General features: G+C 34.9%; 3 protein-coding genes and 3 non-coding genes across 6 annotated transcripts; 5 read left to right on the top strand and 1 right to left on the bottom strand.

Annotated features, from left to right (window-relative positions):
• The first annotated feature begins 598 nt into the window (after positions 1–598).
• LOC105965249 (uncharacterized) lies at positions 599–2,215 on the top strand. The gene has a single exon (XM_012989779.2). The coding sequence runs from the start codon at positions 775–777 to the stop codon at positions 2,029–2,031; it is 1,257 nt and encodes a 418-aa protein (XP_012845233.2). The 5' UTR covers positions 599–774; the 3' UTR covers positions 2,032–2,215.
• A 5,831-nt stretch (positions 2,216–8,046) lies between these two features.
• LOC105965248 (uncharacterized) lies at positions 8,047–10,474 on the top strand. The gene has a single exon (XM_012989778.2). It carries the CDS (start codon positions 8,216–8,218, stop codon positions 10,133–10,135), a length of 1,920 nt encoding a protein of 639 aa, XP_012845232.2. The 5' UTR covers positions 8,047–8,215; the 3' UTR covers positions 10,136–10,474.
• A 193-nt stretch (positions 10,475–10,667) lies between these two features.
• Positions 10,668–10,738, top strand: TRNAG-GCC (transfer RNA glycine (anticodon GCC)). Its single transcript has one exon. It is a non-coding gene; the product is annotated as a tRNA-Gly (tRNA).
• A 78-nt stretch (positions 10,739–10,816) lies between these two features.
• On the top strand, positions 10,817–10,887 carry TRNAG-GCC (transfer RNA glycine (anticodon GCC)). Its single transcript has one exon. It is a non-coding gene; the product is annotated as a tRNA-Gly (tRNA).
• A 76-nt stretch (positions 10,888–10,963) lies between these two features.
• On the bottom strand, positions 10,964–11,035 carry TRNAP-CGG (transfer RNA proline (anticodon CGG)). Its single transcript has one exon. It is a non-coding gene; the product is annotated as a tRNA-Pro (tRNA).
• Positions 11,036–14,554: 3,519 nt separating this feature from the next.
• LOC105964997 (GATA transcription factor 7) lies at positions 14,555–16,208 on the top strand. The gene is made up of 3 exons (XM_012989502.2): positions 14,555–14,759; positions 14,879–15,163; positions 15,286–16,208. The coding sequence occupies exons 1-3, from the start codon at positions 14,667–14,669 to the stop codon at positions 15,922–15,924; spliced, it is 1,017 nt and encodes a 338-aa protein (XP_012844956.2). The 5' UTR covers positions 14,555–14,666; the 3' UTR covers positions 15,925–16,208.
• Positions 16,209–18,185: the final 1,977 nt, after the last annotated feature.

The following is an 18,185-nucleotide window of genomic DNA, read 5'->3' as shown; positions in this document are numbered from 1 at the left end:
TATAATTGAGAATATAATCTTCTATATACTTTTGTTGGGAATGCTTTTCTTAAAAAATATTAGAGAAAAAAATAAATTATATTTAATAGTGCAGTAGGTAATTCCGCTCTCATGCAGTAACTCGTAGACAGATGTGTAAACCAAATTCGGCAAATTTTGTACGACGAGCTCAACTTGGAAAATGTTGGCAGATTCTAGGTAAACTCACTTTCGTTATTCCATCAACTAGGTCATCGTTAAACACATTTATTTGGAATTTCACAATCTTTCGTAACTTATTGAATCAAATTCACTTGTTTGCAATACTTATTAATTAATTGCACAAGATACGTAAATATCACTAGAGTAACCATGTGTGAGAATCTCGCGCACATTTTTTTTTTTTTGACAAGCGTATGTGTGACTGTGTGTTATTGTTATATAAAACACAAATATATTTCAACAAAAATATTTGTAGTTTTGATAAAATAAAAAAAAAATGATTTTTCCTAATTACATCAACCCTCAATAATATGAACTAAATTCAAATAATTATTTTCTATCTAAATCCTCTGTATATAAATATATATAAAAAATATTAATTTTAATATCATATTGAAAACTGTACGACTGAAATTAATGCCAACAGTAAGCTTAATAAAAAGGTCTCTCTCTCTCTCTTTCCCATATCAACCATTCATCATCTTCTTCATTCATTCATTCATACTCTACTTTCTCACTCTACTTTCTCTCACACACACTACACACAAACACTAGAGAGAGAAACACTCTAAAATGGCAACTTTCTCACTCATCCCATTCTTAATAATCTCCATATTAATCCAATTGGCAAACTCAGCCACGCATTGGGGAGACGTACAAGTGTTAAAGCAGCTCAAGGGTACAATCACTCAAAGCTCAATCCCACCTTCTTCCTGCATTGATTCATGGGACTTCTCCCTCGACCCCTGCGACAACCTCTTCTCCCCCAAATTCACCTGCGGCTTCCGCTGCGACGTCGTTTTTAACTCCTCCCGAGTCACCGAACTCGCCCTCGACTCGGCCGGTTACTCCGGTTCACTCACCTCCGTCTCCTGGTCACTCCCGTACCTACAAAACCTCGATTTCTCCAACAACAACTTCTTCGGCTCCATACCCGACTCCCTCTCTCGGCTCACCCGGCTCAAGCGGCTCGGCCTCTCCCACAACTCCTTCTCCGGCTCAATCCCCGCCTCCCTCGGCTCTCTCGCCGCCGTCGAGGAGATCTACCTGGACGGAAACACGCTCACCGGAGAAATCCCGCCCACCTTCAACGGCCTCGCGAATTTAAAAAGGCTCGAGCTTCAAGGCAACAAAATCGGCGGCTCGCTTCCCGATCTGAGTCGACTCGGTAACCTCAATTTCCTAGACGCCAGCGATAACGCCATTTCCGGCGAGCTTCCGCCCTTTCTGCCGCCGTACCTAATTGTTTTATCGATGAGGAATAATCAGATAGAAGGGAATATTCCGGCGAGTGTGTTGGGTTTATCTTCTCTACAAGTAATAGACCTGAGTCACAACAAACTCGCCGGGTCGGTTCCGGCGGGTCTATTCGCCCACCCGTCGCTGGAGCAATTAACTCTATCGTACAATCAATTCGGGTCGGTTCAAATACCCGGAAACGCGGGTTTGACAAGTCAACTAATATCCGTTGACTTGAGTAACAACGAGATCCGCGGGTTCTTACCCGGGTTCATGGGTCTAATGCCCCGGTTATCGGCTTTGTCTCTGGAGAACAATAAGTTCTCGGGTTGGATACCGGTCCAGTATGTATTAAAGGTAGTGGTACCCGGTCCGGGTCAGGAGATAGCACCGCTGGAGAGGCTGTTGTTGGGTGGGAACTATCTATTCGGGCCGATACCGGGTCGGTTTATGGGGCTGAAAGCGGGTACGGTAACGGTAATGTTGGGGGACAACTGCCTGTACCGGTGCCCGGTAAGGTTGTTCTTCTGTGGGGGAGGGGTACAAAAGTCATTGATGGAGTGCAGAGCCTTTGGCCCCACCATTCCTTGAGTTGTGTGTTTTCTGTTTTTTATATTAATTAGGCTATGCTTGTACAATAATTTTTTTTTTTCTAATTATTTTTTTTGTTTCTTAAATTTGAATTCTAATTTTTTTTTTTTCATTTTTTTGGGTTAAGTTTATGAATGTACATTACTTGAGGTTAAATATTATGGTAGTCTGAGTTTGACAGCAATCCACGTTAAAGAGGTTCCTGCAAGTATAGGCGGTCTATAATTAAATGCCTCGGACAATTAGATATTTTGTACGTCTGTGTCTGTTGAATGCACTGTAACAATACATATACGTAATTTTTCATTTCACTGCCGACGTTTTTTAATAATATAATCAATAAAACAATACATATACTTGGAAGAAGAAAAAAAAAAGAAATTGGGACCACATTAGGAAAATCAAATTTAGCGTTATTGAGCATGACGTCATGATGACAACGGTAGGTGGGGTGGGGGTATGAGGATTTAGTGAAAGAAGTTGTATAGAAGGTGACAGAAAAGTAAGGACAATGGTAGATTGAGGGGATGTTTGGTTATGTTTCCAAAACGAATTTCTAGTTTTCAAAATTTCTGATGGAAAAAGTAGATTATTGGTTTTTGTGTAGAAAATGGGAATATGTTTGGATGAAGGTGTATTTTTAGTTTTATGTAGGTGTAGAAATGAGAATATGTTTGGTTGTGGTGAATTTTCTCTACGAAAGTACGTGCAAAAGTAGAATATAATGATTGATGATGATGATAGTGATGATGATGATGATTATTATAATAATAATAATAATAATAATAATAATAATAATAATAATAATAATAATAATAATAATAATAATAATAATAATAATAATAATAATAATAATAATAATAATAATTAATTATTATTATTATTATTATTATTATTATTATTATTATTATTATTATTATTATTATTATTATTATTATTATTATTATTATTATTATTATTATTATTATTATTATTATTATTATTATTATTATTATTATTATTATTATTATTATTATTATTATTATTATTATTATTATTATTATTATTGTTGTTGTTGTTGTTGTTTATATTCTTATATTATTATAATTATTATAATTATTATTATTTTATTATTTATTAGTATTATTATTACTATTATTATTATTATTATTATTATTATTATTATTATTATTATTATTATTATTATTATTATTATTATTATTATTATTATTATTATTATTATTATTATTATTATATTATTATTATTATTATTATTATTATTATTATTATTATTATTATTATTATTATTTTATTTTTAGTAGTAGATAGAGAAATTGTGAGGAAAGAGAGTGTAGATATTAATGAGGAGAGAGGAGAGAGAGTGTGAATATTAATGAGGAGAGAGAAATGAGTTATTGGAATAAAATATATAGGTTAGTAGTAGGTTTTAGTAGGTTTGAAAATTGAAAAAAATATGAATAGTGTATTTTCAATAGAAATTTGATAAGAAAAAATGGGAATTTCTGGATAAAATTGTGAAACAAACATGATCTCGGTTTTATGAATAGTATAAAACTGGAAAGTGAGTTTGGAAATGAAACCAAACATCCCCTGAGTCTCCCGTGATATCATACCGTAGTCACGTGCACTGCACCCCCTCACTCTAAAAGTTACCGCGCAGTGAAAAGTTGCCAGGTGGGTCCCACTTTTTGTTTATTTTGCTGATATGTGTCTATCTTTCGTCCTTATTGTCTTTTCCCCCCAGAATGAATGTTATTTCAAAAAATTATGATTTGTATACGTAAACCACAAATTTCTCGAGTCGACAAATATATTAATAAGACATAAGAAAAATGGGAACAAATGCGATTTATTAATTAAACGGAAGTGGATTACAATCTCGGAAAATAATTCCCTAATTCTTTTCTTCTATTTAAAAAGTGATTCAAGGTCTTAGAACCTTATTCTTGAATCGAATAATTTCCTATCGCGAACACCTCGAATACAAATATATTATGAATTCAAGACGGAAGCTAGAGACTTGAGCTTGGGAGCTCGATATGTGTTTGTGTGAGTCTGATTTTTGCATGCACCTGAGGTTCTTTTTTATAGGCACGGGGTAGGATTTTGACTTATAGCATGAGACGGTATACTGATACTTGTCATTTGATTTATTTATGTTAAATATTAGCCCAATTAGGTAATCGAAAAATAAGAATTTATTACTTTTTTTTAGATTAACTCTTTTAACACTTTGTAAAGTCCAAATATGTTATGGACTTCGATTTGAGACAAAATTAATAACCGATTTATTTGGCTATTAATTGGTGATTTTTTTATCGAAATTTCGATGTCAACAGTATACAATTTGGTAGTTTAAACGACGTGTTAAAGTACATATCGTTAAATTAATATTTAGCTAAGGTAATAGAATCTGGCTGGTTACGACTGTATTAATTCAAAGATGTATAACTATACTTTATGAATTGAAGAACACGGATTGTTCGAAAGCGTTTGTGATGCGTATGTGTGTCGATATGTGTGAAAATATACACGTCATCTTATCAAATTCCGACTCCGCCACTCATGTATGTATGTATGTATGTACGTACGCACGATCGTATACGTATATGCACACATATGTATATAGTGGTGGAGGTCCCACTGCGCGCTGTTTGGATAACTTTGAAAAACTGGGCTGGCACAAAGCTGTACTTGACGTTTGAGTAATGAGTCAGCCCCACTAGTGTAGTAGTTAGTCAATCTTTGGTTGGGATATTCCAAAGAAACAAACATGTTATAATGAGGTTTTGGCCCAACCACATTTCTTTTACTACGAATAAATAATTCTTTTGGCAAAAGAAAAAAAAAAATTGAAACATTTTTTCTGAATCTTCAAAAATATTTTATTTGATCATTATAACTCGTTTTAATTTAGGGAAAATTGCAGCTATCCCCTGAGGTAATTTCAAATTACGAAAAAGAACTTTTCATGTTTGAGCAATTACAACCACTCCCATTAATAATGAATTTTCTTACATACATATTTAATGTGTCAAATTTAGTGAAATCTTCTAGATTATGTGTAATGTTCTCCAGTTTGTACCCACTTTACCTCATTCGAGCTCCGCATTATGAAATAAGATGATCATACAATGTGTCTCTTGGCTTGTAAATATCAGATTATGGTGCATCAAAAACTGCATTTTTGCACAAAACTAGTGAACATTCCACGGAATCTAGAAGATTATGTTGAATTTGACACCATAACAAGGTACATGTAAGAAGATTCATTGTTGAGGGAAATGGTTGTAATTATGCAAACAAGAGATGTTTTTTGAATAATTTGACATTATAAGAGGAATGACCTTAATTTACCCTTTAAATTATCGTTTAAAAACAAATGCTTTAATCCATAATCATTTTGAAGAGAATTGGGCCTCTTAGGCCCAATGTGTTCAAGAATTGGGCTTCAACTTTCATCTTCAAAATCTGTTATTTAGGCTGATGAAAATAGTTGAATACTAAGCATATTTTGGGTCTTTTAGGTAAATAGGTGTAAAGAATAACACATACCTTGTAAAATGGGCCAAATGAGATATTTAGAGTGTGCTTAATGAAATTTTTCTTAGAGTAGAACTTTAAGTAGGATTAGTAAGGGAAGTGATAAATGTCGTTTCAGTTTTTATAATGTCGTTTTGACTCCAAACGTGATTTTGACCATTTTCGAGTTTGAATTTGGCAGAGTTCAGAACATGGAATTTGTAGTTCTTTGAGTTAGCTTTCTAATCTAATTTGAATCGCCAAGATTGGATGACGGTTGAGATAGTTATGCATGAATCAATGAACACTGCCCACAACTTTGACGTTTTAAATTATGTAAAATTTAAAATGTAACTCATTCATGCATAACTTTGTCACCCGACATCCAATCTTGCTGATTCATGTTGGATTTGAAAGCTATCTCAATTTCCGTTTGAATTTTGCCAAATCAAAGTAGAAAATAGTCAAAGTCACATTCAAAGTCAAAACGATATTAGTAAAATTAAAACGACATTTAACATTTCAGGATTAGTAATTTAGTATACTCTAATGGATTTATAAGATCTGATTAACAAATCAAGCTATTAATTAATAATCTTATAGGTTGATCAAAGATCCAACCTTTTAGATGATCCAAATACCCATTGATTTATCGGACCGGTCCAATAAGGTATATCATATAAGATTTTATGGTTGGACAAAAAGTGTTGCACTGAGAATGAGTTTCAACTTACGAAAAATTGAAATTAAAGTTTTTATTTTTATTATTATTTATTATTTTTTTGGCAATGAAGAAATCCGCAACCAACTATATAAGTGCACTGGAATGTGTTAATTGACACATGTTCGAATCCCCTTGCCAACGATCGCTAGATAGAGCTTGTCGTTTACATAATGTGGTTTATATATATATATATATATATATATATATATATATATATATATATATATATATATATATATATATATATATATATACTATTAAACCTGCATTCTTATTTAATAACTTAAAATCTATGCTGCACGGACACGGATACGTGGACACGGCGATACGCGGATACGGATACGGTGATACGGCATTTCCAAAAAACTAGGATACGGACACGCGGGGATACGCGTAAATATAAAAAATATAGGGGTATATTTATAAATAATAAAAATATAGTGGTACATTTATAAATTGTAAAGAATATGTATAAGTCGTCATCGCATAAGAGAACCGCTCGCCCTTGTTGCTCGTGTTCTTGGCCGCTGTCACATGCTAGACTTTTGGAGTTTTGGGTGGACTCATACAAAGAAAACAGAGGGAATGTGTATTACGGAGAAAAGAAAATGCGCATTTTTATATTAGGGCTCTCTCTTAAAACGTAAGAGAAGTGTCCCAACTTTTTTAAAATTGCGGACACTGCCCGACACGGGTGTCCTACTTTAAGCGAAATTACGACACGGCCCGACACGGGTGTCCGAGTGTCCAAGTATCGGATACGGGGACTCTTCACCTTCTAGAGGTGTCCGTGCAGCATAGCTTAAAACTCAACGAGAAATATAAACCACACTAAATTAATTGTGACGATCTCAGATTAAAGGTTCTAGAGTGGGAAAGAAGTTGTCTTATTTAGTACAAAAAAGTTAGCAAATTGTGTATGTAATGGTGGCCAATTAAGAAGGAAAAGATAGTGGGGATAGAGTAACGTCCAATACAAGCTATATTTAATATTTAATTCACATTTATGCCCAAATGTGGAAATGATGAATCCATTCATCCACTTTTGAATTAATTAATTAATTAAATACTTTAACATGCTATTGTTATGAACCCACCCATAAGTGCACATGATACCGTGACTTTTCCTCTCATTTTAATTCCAATGTAGCTAGTATTCACGAGATTGACAATTTTTTATTTATCATACTTTGAGTTGTAATAAATATTGAGTTATAATAAATATCTCTTGCAATTAGGTGTTTGCGAATCATAAGAAAGATGTAAACCACTCTCGTATAATAGCTTTCAAACCATACGAAAGACGTAAATCACAGTAGACTAATCATGTGTGACAAGCTCGATCTAGCAACCGTTGACAAGGGGACTTGAACATATGTCAGTTGACACATAACCGCTTGCTCCAACCGCTAATGCCAATTTCTAACATTTATATCATAATTGGAATGTATATGATATTCAATATTTGATCCAATTTTAATTTTTGAAAATAATTTCAAAAATCATGAAAACTACACTTATAATATCAATTTTGTTATGTAGTCTATATTATAAGGCGAACAAAAAACCATAAAATTCCCGATTCCACATGTTTCGATTCGAAAACTTTCAATTTTGGAAGATTTTTTAAAATTTCAAATTCCATTCTTTCTGAATTTTATTTTAACACAAAATCGAAATTAGCTTTCACTTTAAAAACAATCTGATCCGTTTGATTTTCATCCACATAAACAAATACTCTATCAATGGAAATTCTTTTATTTCTATGAAGTTAGGGGCAAACAAATGATTCCTCAAACAACACAACACATGACAAAAAAAAAAACCAAAAAACCTACTCTCTGACACCATATATAAACAAATCTCCAACCTTAAAACTCTTCAAAAAACCAAACCTCAAATTCAAAAAAAAAAATAAAAAAATAAAAAAAATTCCAAATGGTAAACCATTCAAGAAAACCACTTCTCCTCCTAGTATTCTTTCATACAATTCTCCTGCTAAAATCACAGGGCTGTCACCAAACAGACAAACAAGCCCTACTCCGCTTCAAGAAATCCATCACCGCCGACCCGTCAAACCTCCTTCAAACATGGACCCCACAAACAGACTGCTGCACACAATGGGAAGGCATTTCCTGCGACCCGATCTCCAACCGGGTCACAAACCTAACCCGACCCGGCCTCTTCTCCACCGACGATTCACCAGTCGACACGTCACTCTCCGGCACCATCTCCCCCTTCATCGGAAACCTCTCTTCCCTCCAAATCCTCGATCTCAGCAACCTCAAATACCTAACCGGCCAAATTCCACCGGAATTAGGCAAACTATCGAAACTGAATCATCTCTTCCTCGATTCGAACGATCTCAGCGGTTCAATCCCCGTCGAATTCAACGGCCTGGATCAACTCGTCAGCTTCTACATCAACAACAACCGTCTCTCCGGCGAAGTCCCGCAGAACCTCTTCGCTAATTTCACTTCACTCCTAAAGCTCGGATTTTCCGGAAACCGCTTTTCCGGCGCAATTCCGCCGTCGATTATCAAGGCGGTTTCGCTCAGAAGCCTCGATCTCCATGGAAACAGCTTCTCCGGTTCCATACCGAAAAAAATCGGCGACCTCAAAAACCTAATTTACTTCGATCTCTCTGAAAATCAATTAACCGGCAAAATACCGGAGTCGATAACCGCCCTATCGAAGGTGGTGGAGATTTATCTCAATGGCAACGGTTTGATCGGAAAAATACCTTCTTCGATCGACGGACTGAATTCGTTGCAATTCGCTCGATTCTCGGAGAATAAGCTGACAGGGAATATTCCGGCTTCGATAGGCAAACTTACGAATATTCGAAGCTTGGTTTTCGAAAATAATAGACTGAGTGGGAAAATACCTGCAAGTATAGGGCATCTTATCACTCTCAATGATATATACTTCTCTAATAATCTTTTCACAGGTAAAATCCCACCGAGTTTAGGGAACTTGAAGAATTTGCAGACGTTGGATTTATCGAGGAATCGTTTTTTCGGACCGATTCCGCCTCAGCTTGTGAAGCTACATATGCTGCAAGATTTCGACATGTCGTACAATCCTCTTTCACTAAGGAAAATACCTAGTTGGTTTCAAAAATTGAGTCTTTTTCGACTTTTGCTAGCGAATACTGGGCTTGAAGGGGAGATGCCCGATTGGCTGGCTTCTTCGTCTGTATCAACTCTTGACTTATCGAGCAATTCGCTTAAAGGGAATATTCCATCTTGGATTGGGAATATGACGAATCTTTCATCGCTGAATCTGTCGAACAACGGATTTAGTTCTCCGATCCCTGTTGAATTCAAGAATCTTGTGCTGTTGACGGATGTTGATCTTCATTCAAACAGGCTTTATGGAAGCTTGAAACCGATATACACGAAGAGCTGCGAGTTCGCACGTGGTCATTACAGCAACATCGATCTTTCGTACAATCTTTTCGGTGGACATGTTGATGAGGGAATTGGAGATGAACCTGTCATGGAATTTCTTCAATCTCTGATTCTGTCACACAATCCGTTGACGGGTTCTGTACCGAAGTCTTTAGGGAAATTGAGTTATTTGGAGGTGGTGGAATTAGTCGGAAACGGGATTTCGGGGGAGATACCGATGGAGCTTGGCAATGCTAAGGCATTGAAAACCTTGTTGCTGTCTGAAAACAGTTTGAGTGGAGGGATTCCTAAAGAAGTGTTGAATCTTGAATATCTTGAGAATTTCGATGTTTCTGATAATCGGTTGAGCGGGAAGATTCCGGTACACAAACGGGTTATTCCGGTGAAGGCGTTTGCTGGGAATGCTGGATTGTGTGGAGATCCACTTCCTCCATGCAAGCATTGATGATAGGGAAAGGAGATTGGAAGTTTCTTTTGTTACCAACTTCTTTTGGTTCCTTTCTTCGTGTTGTTCGATAATGCAAATGCAACGATGTTCCACAGTAATACAAGAAGATCAAGAATCATAGTTAAACTGCCATGAGTGAAAATATTGCTACTTCACTTATATAGTTATAATATATGAATAAGTCTCAAGTTTCGCACATTAGGTATTTGGTACTGGATTGAAGAGCCATTATTAAGCAGTTATTTAGAGGCATTTCATCAAGTGCATTTTCGTCTGAGAAAGCTCAAATTTAGTATAATTATAAAAAAATAGCATGGTTTCCCCAAGTCTCCATAATGCTGCACTCGGTGATTGTTAACCGTAGATCTGCGCATAATCAAACACAAATTGCTTGTATATGTTTGCTTTAGTGGGTGGTTGTTAAACATCATCTACGGTTGTCAAATGCCCGGTGTGGCATATAACTTCGTGTCAATTAGCAAGAATGCAGTTTGTGAAATATAAACACAGTACATTTGATCTGCATCGGGCACCAGTGGTCTAGTGGTAGAATAGTACCCTGCCACGGTACAGACCCGGGTTCGATTCCCGGCTGGTGCAGTTTGTCTTCTCTTTTTCCTGCATTTTATTTTAATGAATGTCTCTATAAATTAAGAGGGTGAATTCTGCATTCATCAAGCACCAGTGGTCTAGTGGTAGAATAGTACCCTGCCACGGTACAGACCCGGGTTCGATTCCCGGCTGGTGCAATTTGTTTTTTTTTTTTTGGTTTTTTCTGCTAATTTGTTTAAAACAAAAAAAAAAAAGAAATAGAGAAAAAGAAATGGGGTGTTGCGAGAATCGAACTCACGACCTCTCGCACCCGAAGCGAGAATCATACCACTAGACCAAACACCCAACGTTATTATTGAAATGTGTTAACTACATTGCACATAAGAAAAAAAACAAGGCAAAGTTGTAATGTAAATACGTAATGGCACAAACACAGTATATATACATAGTGTATGTCATGTTGTTCAAATTATCAAGTCATCAAATATTGCACACAACTCCAAAATTGAGTAGCTAGAAATGTTCATCAAATAAGCTGAAAAATGGGTTGTAAGGGTTTTCCTCACTAATTAAGCACTCTATCCATCAAGTTAGCCAGTAATTTCGAGATAAATAAAGAAGATACCAACTAGAAATGTGATATAATTTTTTTGTTGTGCGCTAATTTATGTGTTAGGAGATCGAGAATATGAAATCGATTAGTCCAACCCTTGCGTACATAAGCTCTATTTCTTGTATGCTTGTGATTAACTAGATCTCTATATTTCTTATGAGGTTTTCTCGAGATAATTAAATATATCCGATCCCAGCATCGAAATCGCCCTAAAACCCACGACCCTCGTACAACTTTTATATGCTCTGTCTTATCTCGTTTACAAGAACTCAATCGTATGGAGAGGTCCAATACACAATCTCTCAATAAGTCAAGATACGAATTAATTCATTTTATAATTGCTGATTGTCCCAAAAAACAATATTAAATAAGATTTAACTATTTAACTGATGATGAGTTTTTTTACCAATCAAGCAACACCTCTATTTTATTTGGCAGTTTATTTGGTCCAATTATTACATGTGCTCACCCACTCCGACTTCAAATTTTTAATTCAAAAACTTTGAGGCATATAATTCTGGGAAAATAATATTCTCACATGCTATGGTTGCCCCAATTTGTACAATTTAATCATGCCATCATGTCTATGTCTATATATATATATATATATATATATATATATATATATATATATATATATATATATATATATATTGGATGGAATATTATATTCTATTCTTGTAACTATTTGAATAAATTATAAACAAATTAGTAAATACTAGAAAAGCATATATAGTTGAATTACTTCTTTAATTAAATATTAAAATAAGATCATAAAAGTTATAAAATTTTTTTTACAGAGAGTATATGTAGATAACATATTATAATTATTTAAATATGTTTCTAAATTCAAGTCGTGTCTACAAAATAAGTTATTCTTTTTATTTAATATAATTTAATATTTCGTAAAAATAGTAGTTATGAAGTTATGTTTTTCTTAGTTGCAAATATTATTTTGAAATTATAAAGTTATTATTATTTGAAGAAATTCACAATATTTATCAACAATAATCCTATAACAATGGAATATTTCAGTTGTTGTTGAAAACATTCCGTTAAAGTTAACAAATTAATATAACGAGGGATGATAATGAGATGGATTATGAAGATGAAGAATAAAAATGAAAAATTTGAGACACGGGACTAAAGTTGGAATAACTGTCAAGATGAGGGACCATTCATCGAATTTGGCCTACAAATAAATACAAACATTTGAATTGTGTGAAATTGCAGGTTTGAACCTCGAGATTGTAGTTTTTACTTTTCAACCGCACCAATATATTTTCTCGATCTTGAACCTCTTTGCGTGATAGTGAAAAAATGTAAACCTTTGCATGCAAAATAAGCAATAACTTTTTGTTGTACTTTTGCAGCTATAATTAAGATATATTTTATATGTTAATTCGTGTAAAATTCGATTACGAGAACGTCTATTTGGACTTTACCAAATTTCTCACCGCACTCCTCTAATGTATTTATTTCCAATTATACCCTTTTGGCTGTTGCTCGCCTATCCTTTGCCCCTCTCGGCGGAAGCGACCCTTTCACGAAAGGCAAAAACGGATAGAAAAAAAAAACGAATTAGAAGGAAAGATCGATTTTAAGTTTGATTTTTCGATTTTTTTTTCATCCCTAGCTATAATTATTATTAAGGGTCATAGTGAAAGTTAATTTGGCAACTTTCTAGCTGTCTCATTCTTTGCAGTGATAATCTGCTTTGATTATTTAATTTGCCAAAAATTAGAAAAAAGGGGTAACAAAATTAATTGCTGCTTTCTATTATTATTATTATTTAATTTTTTTGGAAATCTCGAGGATTTTGGAGGCCAAGTTAGAAAAGCAATGGCGGGAAAATGTACAAGAATGGGCCTAAATTAAAACTTAAAAGCCCTTTTGAATCTATTTAATACAATTATTGAAAATTTCACAAATTAAATAATTAATTAGTAAGTAAAAAAGTTAACACCTCAACTAAATATAAATTATTAAATTGTCGCAATCAAATGTGAATTTTGCCATGGTTAGGCAATATCAAAATTATGATAAAGTTTATGTAGTCAAAGTTTATGATGTAATCGTACGTAAAATGATCCACCTTCTAATTTCTGTCGAAAAAAAAAGAAGTCCAACTACAATGCGAACGATATATATTTATATTTGCAAGGTATCGGGATGGTGATTTCTCGGGATAAAGCCTCCGACGTGCGATCAAGTCAATTAAATATTTTATAAAATATGAAAAATACAAAAAAATATGAAATAATAACTAATTAATGAATTGGTAAGGATTTTTTTTTTCTTCAAATGTCACCTGCGCATATAATTAAATGTGGCATTTTCGTCCGAATCTCATTATATATTTATAGTTATTCTTTAAGACCGAACGGTATGGAGAAAGAATAAAGTAAAAACTAATCAACACGGTCAGTGAGGTGCGCTCGAATTTAAGTGACAAGAATAAGACATAATTTAGACAACGAGCATTTAAAATTACCTACAAAGAGAAATTCAAACACTTACCCTTTATCATTATTTAATTGGGAAAAAAATCGAACATTTATATTGTAAAATTATACAGAAATGTTATCTTAAAAAAAAATCACTAACATAATATAAGATCACACATGACTTATACCTAATTCGATTTAAATATTTCGTCTGATTTGCAAACTACTGTACATGAGTAAAAATTTGCTCCAATCTATATTTTATATATATATATAACTCTTAGATATTGATTTAAATGAAATTAGCAACTTCATAATCCCCACCTTAATAACCTTCCTTATATCCATTTGCATTAAGATTTTCCTACACATAATAGCATGTGATTAACATAATGTCAAAAGGACATAATTTAATTATGGATAACTTGATTACAAAAAATAAATATAAAAATCGAGAGACAATTTCTAAAATAATTATGTCGGTCGTCTCGATAATCTCAAACGCAAATCACATTCCTTTTAAGCAAAGCGTTATATAACATAAAAATTACGAAAGTGCAGATTTACCCGACAGCTGCGATAAATTTGATACAAATATACATAATTAGAGGTAAAATTAATCTATTTCATATATTCATATGAAATTATGTATAATTGTTTGTAAAATAAAAAAGAAAATAAAAGTAAAGGGAAGAGAGAGATGCATCAAATATAGCACCAAATATTTGAAATAGAAATAAGCACTTTTTTTCCTTGATTTGCTTTTTTGTAACTTTTTGAAATAACATTTAATTTCCGTTTCTGTTTTTTTAATATTGCTACTCTGTATATATGAGGTGACTGTGAGATACTGTAATCCTCTTCCCCATCCTCTCTGCACTCTCACTTTCTCTCTCTACAATCTCTCTCTAATTCAATGCTGCACCGAATTCTCCACCACCCTTTTTCTCTCTCTTCATCTCCGTTATCGCCTCATCTTATTTCCTGTTCTTCGCCACGTCGGCTTCAGGTTTTTTTTTTAATTGTTTATTTATTATTTATCTGCCGGATTATATTTGATTATGGGGTTTGCGTAATTGTATTTATGAATTGCTTGGGTTTTTGCATGTGGGTTTCTGTAATTTTTAGGGAATGGAGTTTGTGGAGGGGGGTTTTGGGCCGAAGACGCCGGGGAAGGCGGTGGTTCTTAATATGGACGACGGCGGCGGCGGCGCCGCCGCCGCCGGAGATGACTTCTTTGTTGACGAGCTTCTGGATTTTTCTAATGGTTACTCTGAAACTGAAGAGCAGCCGGTGGAACTGCCGGAAAATGAAATGGACGGGAGAAAAATTTGCCCTTTTTTGCCTGTAAAACAAGAGGCGGCGGCGCCGCCGCCTGAGAATGGGGCTCTCTCGCCGGAACTCAGCGTTCAGGTAATTGAAACCCATGTTTCAATTTCTTTTGTTTGTGAAACTGAAAAAAAAAGACAGTTTTTTTTTTTTAAATTTATTTATATAGAAATTAATAAACTGAAAAAAGATGGGAATTTTCACAGGCGGCGGAGGGTTTGGAAAGCTTGGAATGGCTGTCACATTTCGTGGAGGAATCATTCTCCGATTACCCGCTGACCGGAAAATTCCCACACAACCCTACGGCGGCGAGGTCAGAACCGCCGCAGGCGGCGGCGGCGAAGGAGCAGCCGTGTTTCACGACTCCGGTCCAAACCAAGGCTAGAACAAAGAGAGCCCGGACCGGCGTGCGCGTCTGGCCGGTTTTGTCGCCGTCGTCCTTCGCCGAAACCTCCGCCGCCTCCTCGTCGTCGTCATCCTCATCGACGTCATTTTCGCCGCCCGCACTCTACTTTATCCAGACCGAAACCGGCGACTCTTCTCTTCGAAAGCCGCCGGCAGCCAAGAAGCGGAAAAGCAAACCGGCTGACGTCAGCGGCGGTGGTGGGGCCGGGCAGCAGCAGCCGAGGAGGTGCAGCCATTGTGGCGTCACAAAAACCCCACAGTGGCGGGCCGGGCCGCTCGGCCGGAAGACACTGTGCAATGCTTGTGGAGTGAGGTTCAAATCGGGTCGGCTCCTACCCGAATACCGACCCGCCTGCAGCCCAACTTTCTCCACCGATTTGCACTCTAACAGCCACCGGAAAGTTCTGGAAATGCGACGGAAAAAGGAACTCGAGAACTGAACCGCCGGTCTGCCACCACTAGAGTAGGATTGGAGTTTACTGATCCGGATAGAGTGAACCGGGTTTAGGGTAATAGGCACCGGTTCGTTAGTGTACATTCCTTTTCAAGGGCCCATGGTTTGGTGAGGTAGGTTACTAGGCAGTGTAATTGATTAGGAAGGAGTTTCATTTTTCAATTTTAATTTTATTCAACTTAATTATTTTTTATTCCTATTTATGTTTTAACCTAATCCAAACATTTTTTGGTCTTTTATTACTAGATAAAATGGCATATTGGTCTTTTACTACTTTTCTTACTTTCTTTAGTTTATCTATTTATCAAGGTTTTTAAAAGCGAATATCAGGTCGGAGGCGGTTAGGGACCGTCACCGATAAATCGGCAGGGTAGTGATTAATCAAAGATATAAGTAAAGTTTTTTCTGGATTTAGTGTAATATATATTTAAATATTGTTTATAAATACTCAAAACATGATTTTATTTGCATCATTTATATATCTTAATCACATGAAAAATAAAAAACAAACTTAATAATAACAAGATCATAACGCAATAAAAATTCTTACAAATACAAAATAAAAGAAACAAAACCGGAGATTCTCTTCTTTTTTTACGATGGCCTGTTGGTAATTTGGTTCGAAAAGGGCAAAAAAAGGAAAAACCCTTAAATTGGTTAAAATAGATAAATTAAAAACGGATATTTTTTCCAATTTATTCATCGAAGTTTGACCCCGTATATCGGTTTGACATGCCTCAATCCGCATCATCGTTAAAAAAAAGTGATTTTCCAAACTGGCTCACCAAAATCGTAAAGATTTACGACTACAACGTCCCAGACAACTTATGTGGCTGCCATGACTGATATTTAAAACACTGTTATTTATCGTCCTCTTATGTGTAGAGTTAACCGTAATCCTTGTATCACTTTTTGTGTTTTTCGTTGAATAAAAAAAAAAGTCCTTTTTTTTTTCTTTACATCAGTACAATACACAAATTACGATTCTCGTATAGATTACAAGCTATTGCAAAGGAAAATAGATTTACACAACTTATTTATAATGACACAAAAAATATTACTTTTGATTATCAAAAATCGAAACTAAACAAATCTAAGAAAAAGGACTGTGAAATATAATAAACCAACGTGGATCACCCTAATTGGACAATAGGATTATACAGAATTTAATTCATGGAATATCTGTGATAAAGTTGCTTTAATCTATGGCCCTCTTTAGTCAGTCAGAAGGGCAGATATGACTTTTCACCAAAGAGAAGACAAGAAAATAGACTATCTTTTGCTTCTTTTAGTAATTCCTTTTAAATACTTTTCTGAAAAATAATAATAACAAAAAATAAAAATCGTTTTAATACATCTCCCAATCATTGCCGTATTTATTATATGGTAAATAACACTTTAACCCCTGTGATCCGTATTTTGCGCACATAACTCCCTTGTAATTTCAATATAAACATATTACTTCATATATTTTGAATTTTGTGCACATAACACCCTTGTACTTTTAATATAACCACATACCCGCCTACAGTATTCACTTGGTAAATAATTATATTCGTTAGAAAGATTGAATTATTAAAGTACAAGGGGCTTATCACTTATGTAATAATACTAAAATATAAGGGAGTAATGTGCTATATTGAAAGTACAGGGGGTCATGTGTACAAAATTCAAAAACCACAGGGGGTAAATTCTATTTATCCTATAGTTTAATTTTAAAAGCCCATTTAACAAGCCCAAGGCCCGAATTGACTGGCCCAATACTACATGGAGCTTATTGTTCTTATTAATGTTTTGAATCCTCATATTTAATAAAAGGTATACAATTTTTAAATAATTTTATTCGTACATTTTTTTTTTCTCATATAATAATCAACTTTTATGAACAAATGGAAAATAAATATGAGCCTAATTATTATTACTCTTTTCCAGTATTCTTTCTTAGTTTGTCTCTCCCCCAACCCCACCCCCAACCCCATCCCCATCCCCACCCCCACCCCCATCCTCCACCGCCACCGCCACCGCCACCGCCGCCACCGCCACCGCCACCGCCACCGCCAATCTTTCTTATGGAACCTATAGCATCGTACTCAGCTCCGGTTGCGTTTTCAATCCTCAGCTCCTGAGAAAAAACGATCGCACCTAACAAAACCGAAAGGAAAAGAAAAACCCGAAAATTCATATTTAAATATTATTTATGTATCAAATATATTGATAATTAATTAACACATGCAAATATATATAGCC

The sequence above is a fragment of the Erythranthe guttata genome, chromosome 8 (genome assembly GCF_056151865.1).
Source record: "Erythranthe guttata isolate IM_541 chromosome 8, IM_541, whole genome shotgun sequence".
Classification (NCBI taxonomy): Eukaryota; Viridiplantae; Streptophyta; class Magnoliopsida; order Lamiales; family Phrymaceae; genus Erythranthe; species Erythranthe guttata.
This window is presented reverse-complemented; position numbering and strand designations above follow the sequence as displayed.

Coding starts and splice junctions, on each gene's coding strand:
- LOC105965249 (XM_012989779.2), top strand. CDS start 775: ATGGCAACTTTCTCACTCATCCCATTCTTAATAATCTCCATATTAATC.
- LOC105964997 (XM_012989502.2), top strand. CDS start 14,667: ATGCTGCACCGAATTCTCCACCACCCTTTTTCTCTCTCTTCATCTCCG. Junction 14,760..14,878: donor CTTCGCCACGTCGGCTTCAG/GTTTTTTTTTTA, acceptor TGTAATTTTTAG/GGAATGGAGTTTGTGGAGGG. Junction 15,164..15,285: donor CGCCGGAACTCAGCGTTCAG/GTAATTGAAACC, acceptor GAATTTTCACAG/GCGGCGGAGGGTTTGGAAAG.
- LOC105965248 (XM_012989778.2), top strand. CDS start 8,216: ATGGTAAACCATTCAAGAAAACCACTTCTCCTCCTAGTATTCTTTCAT.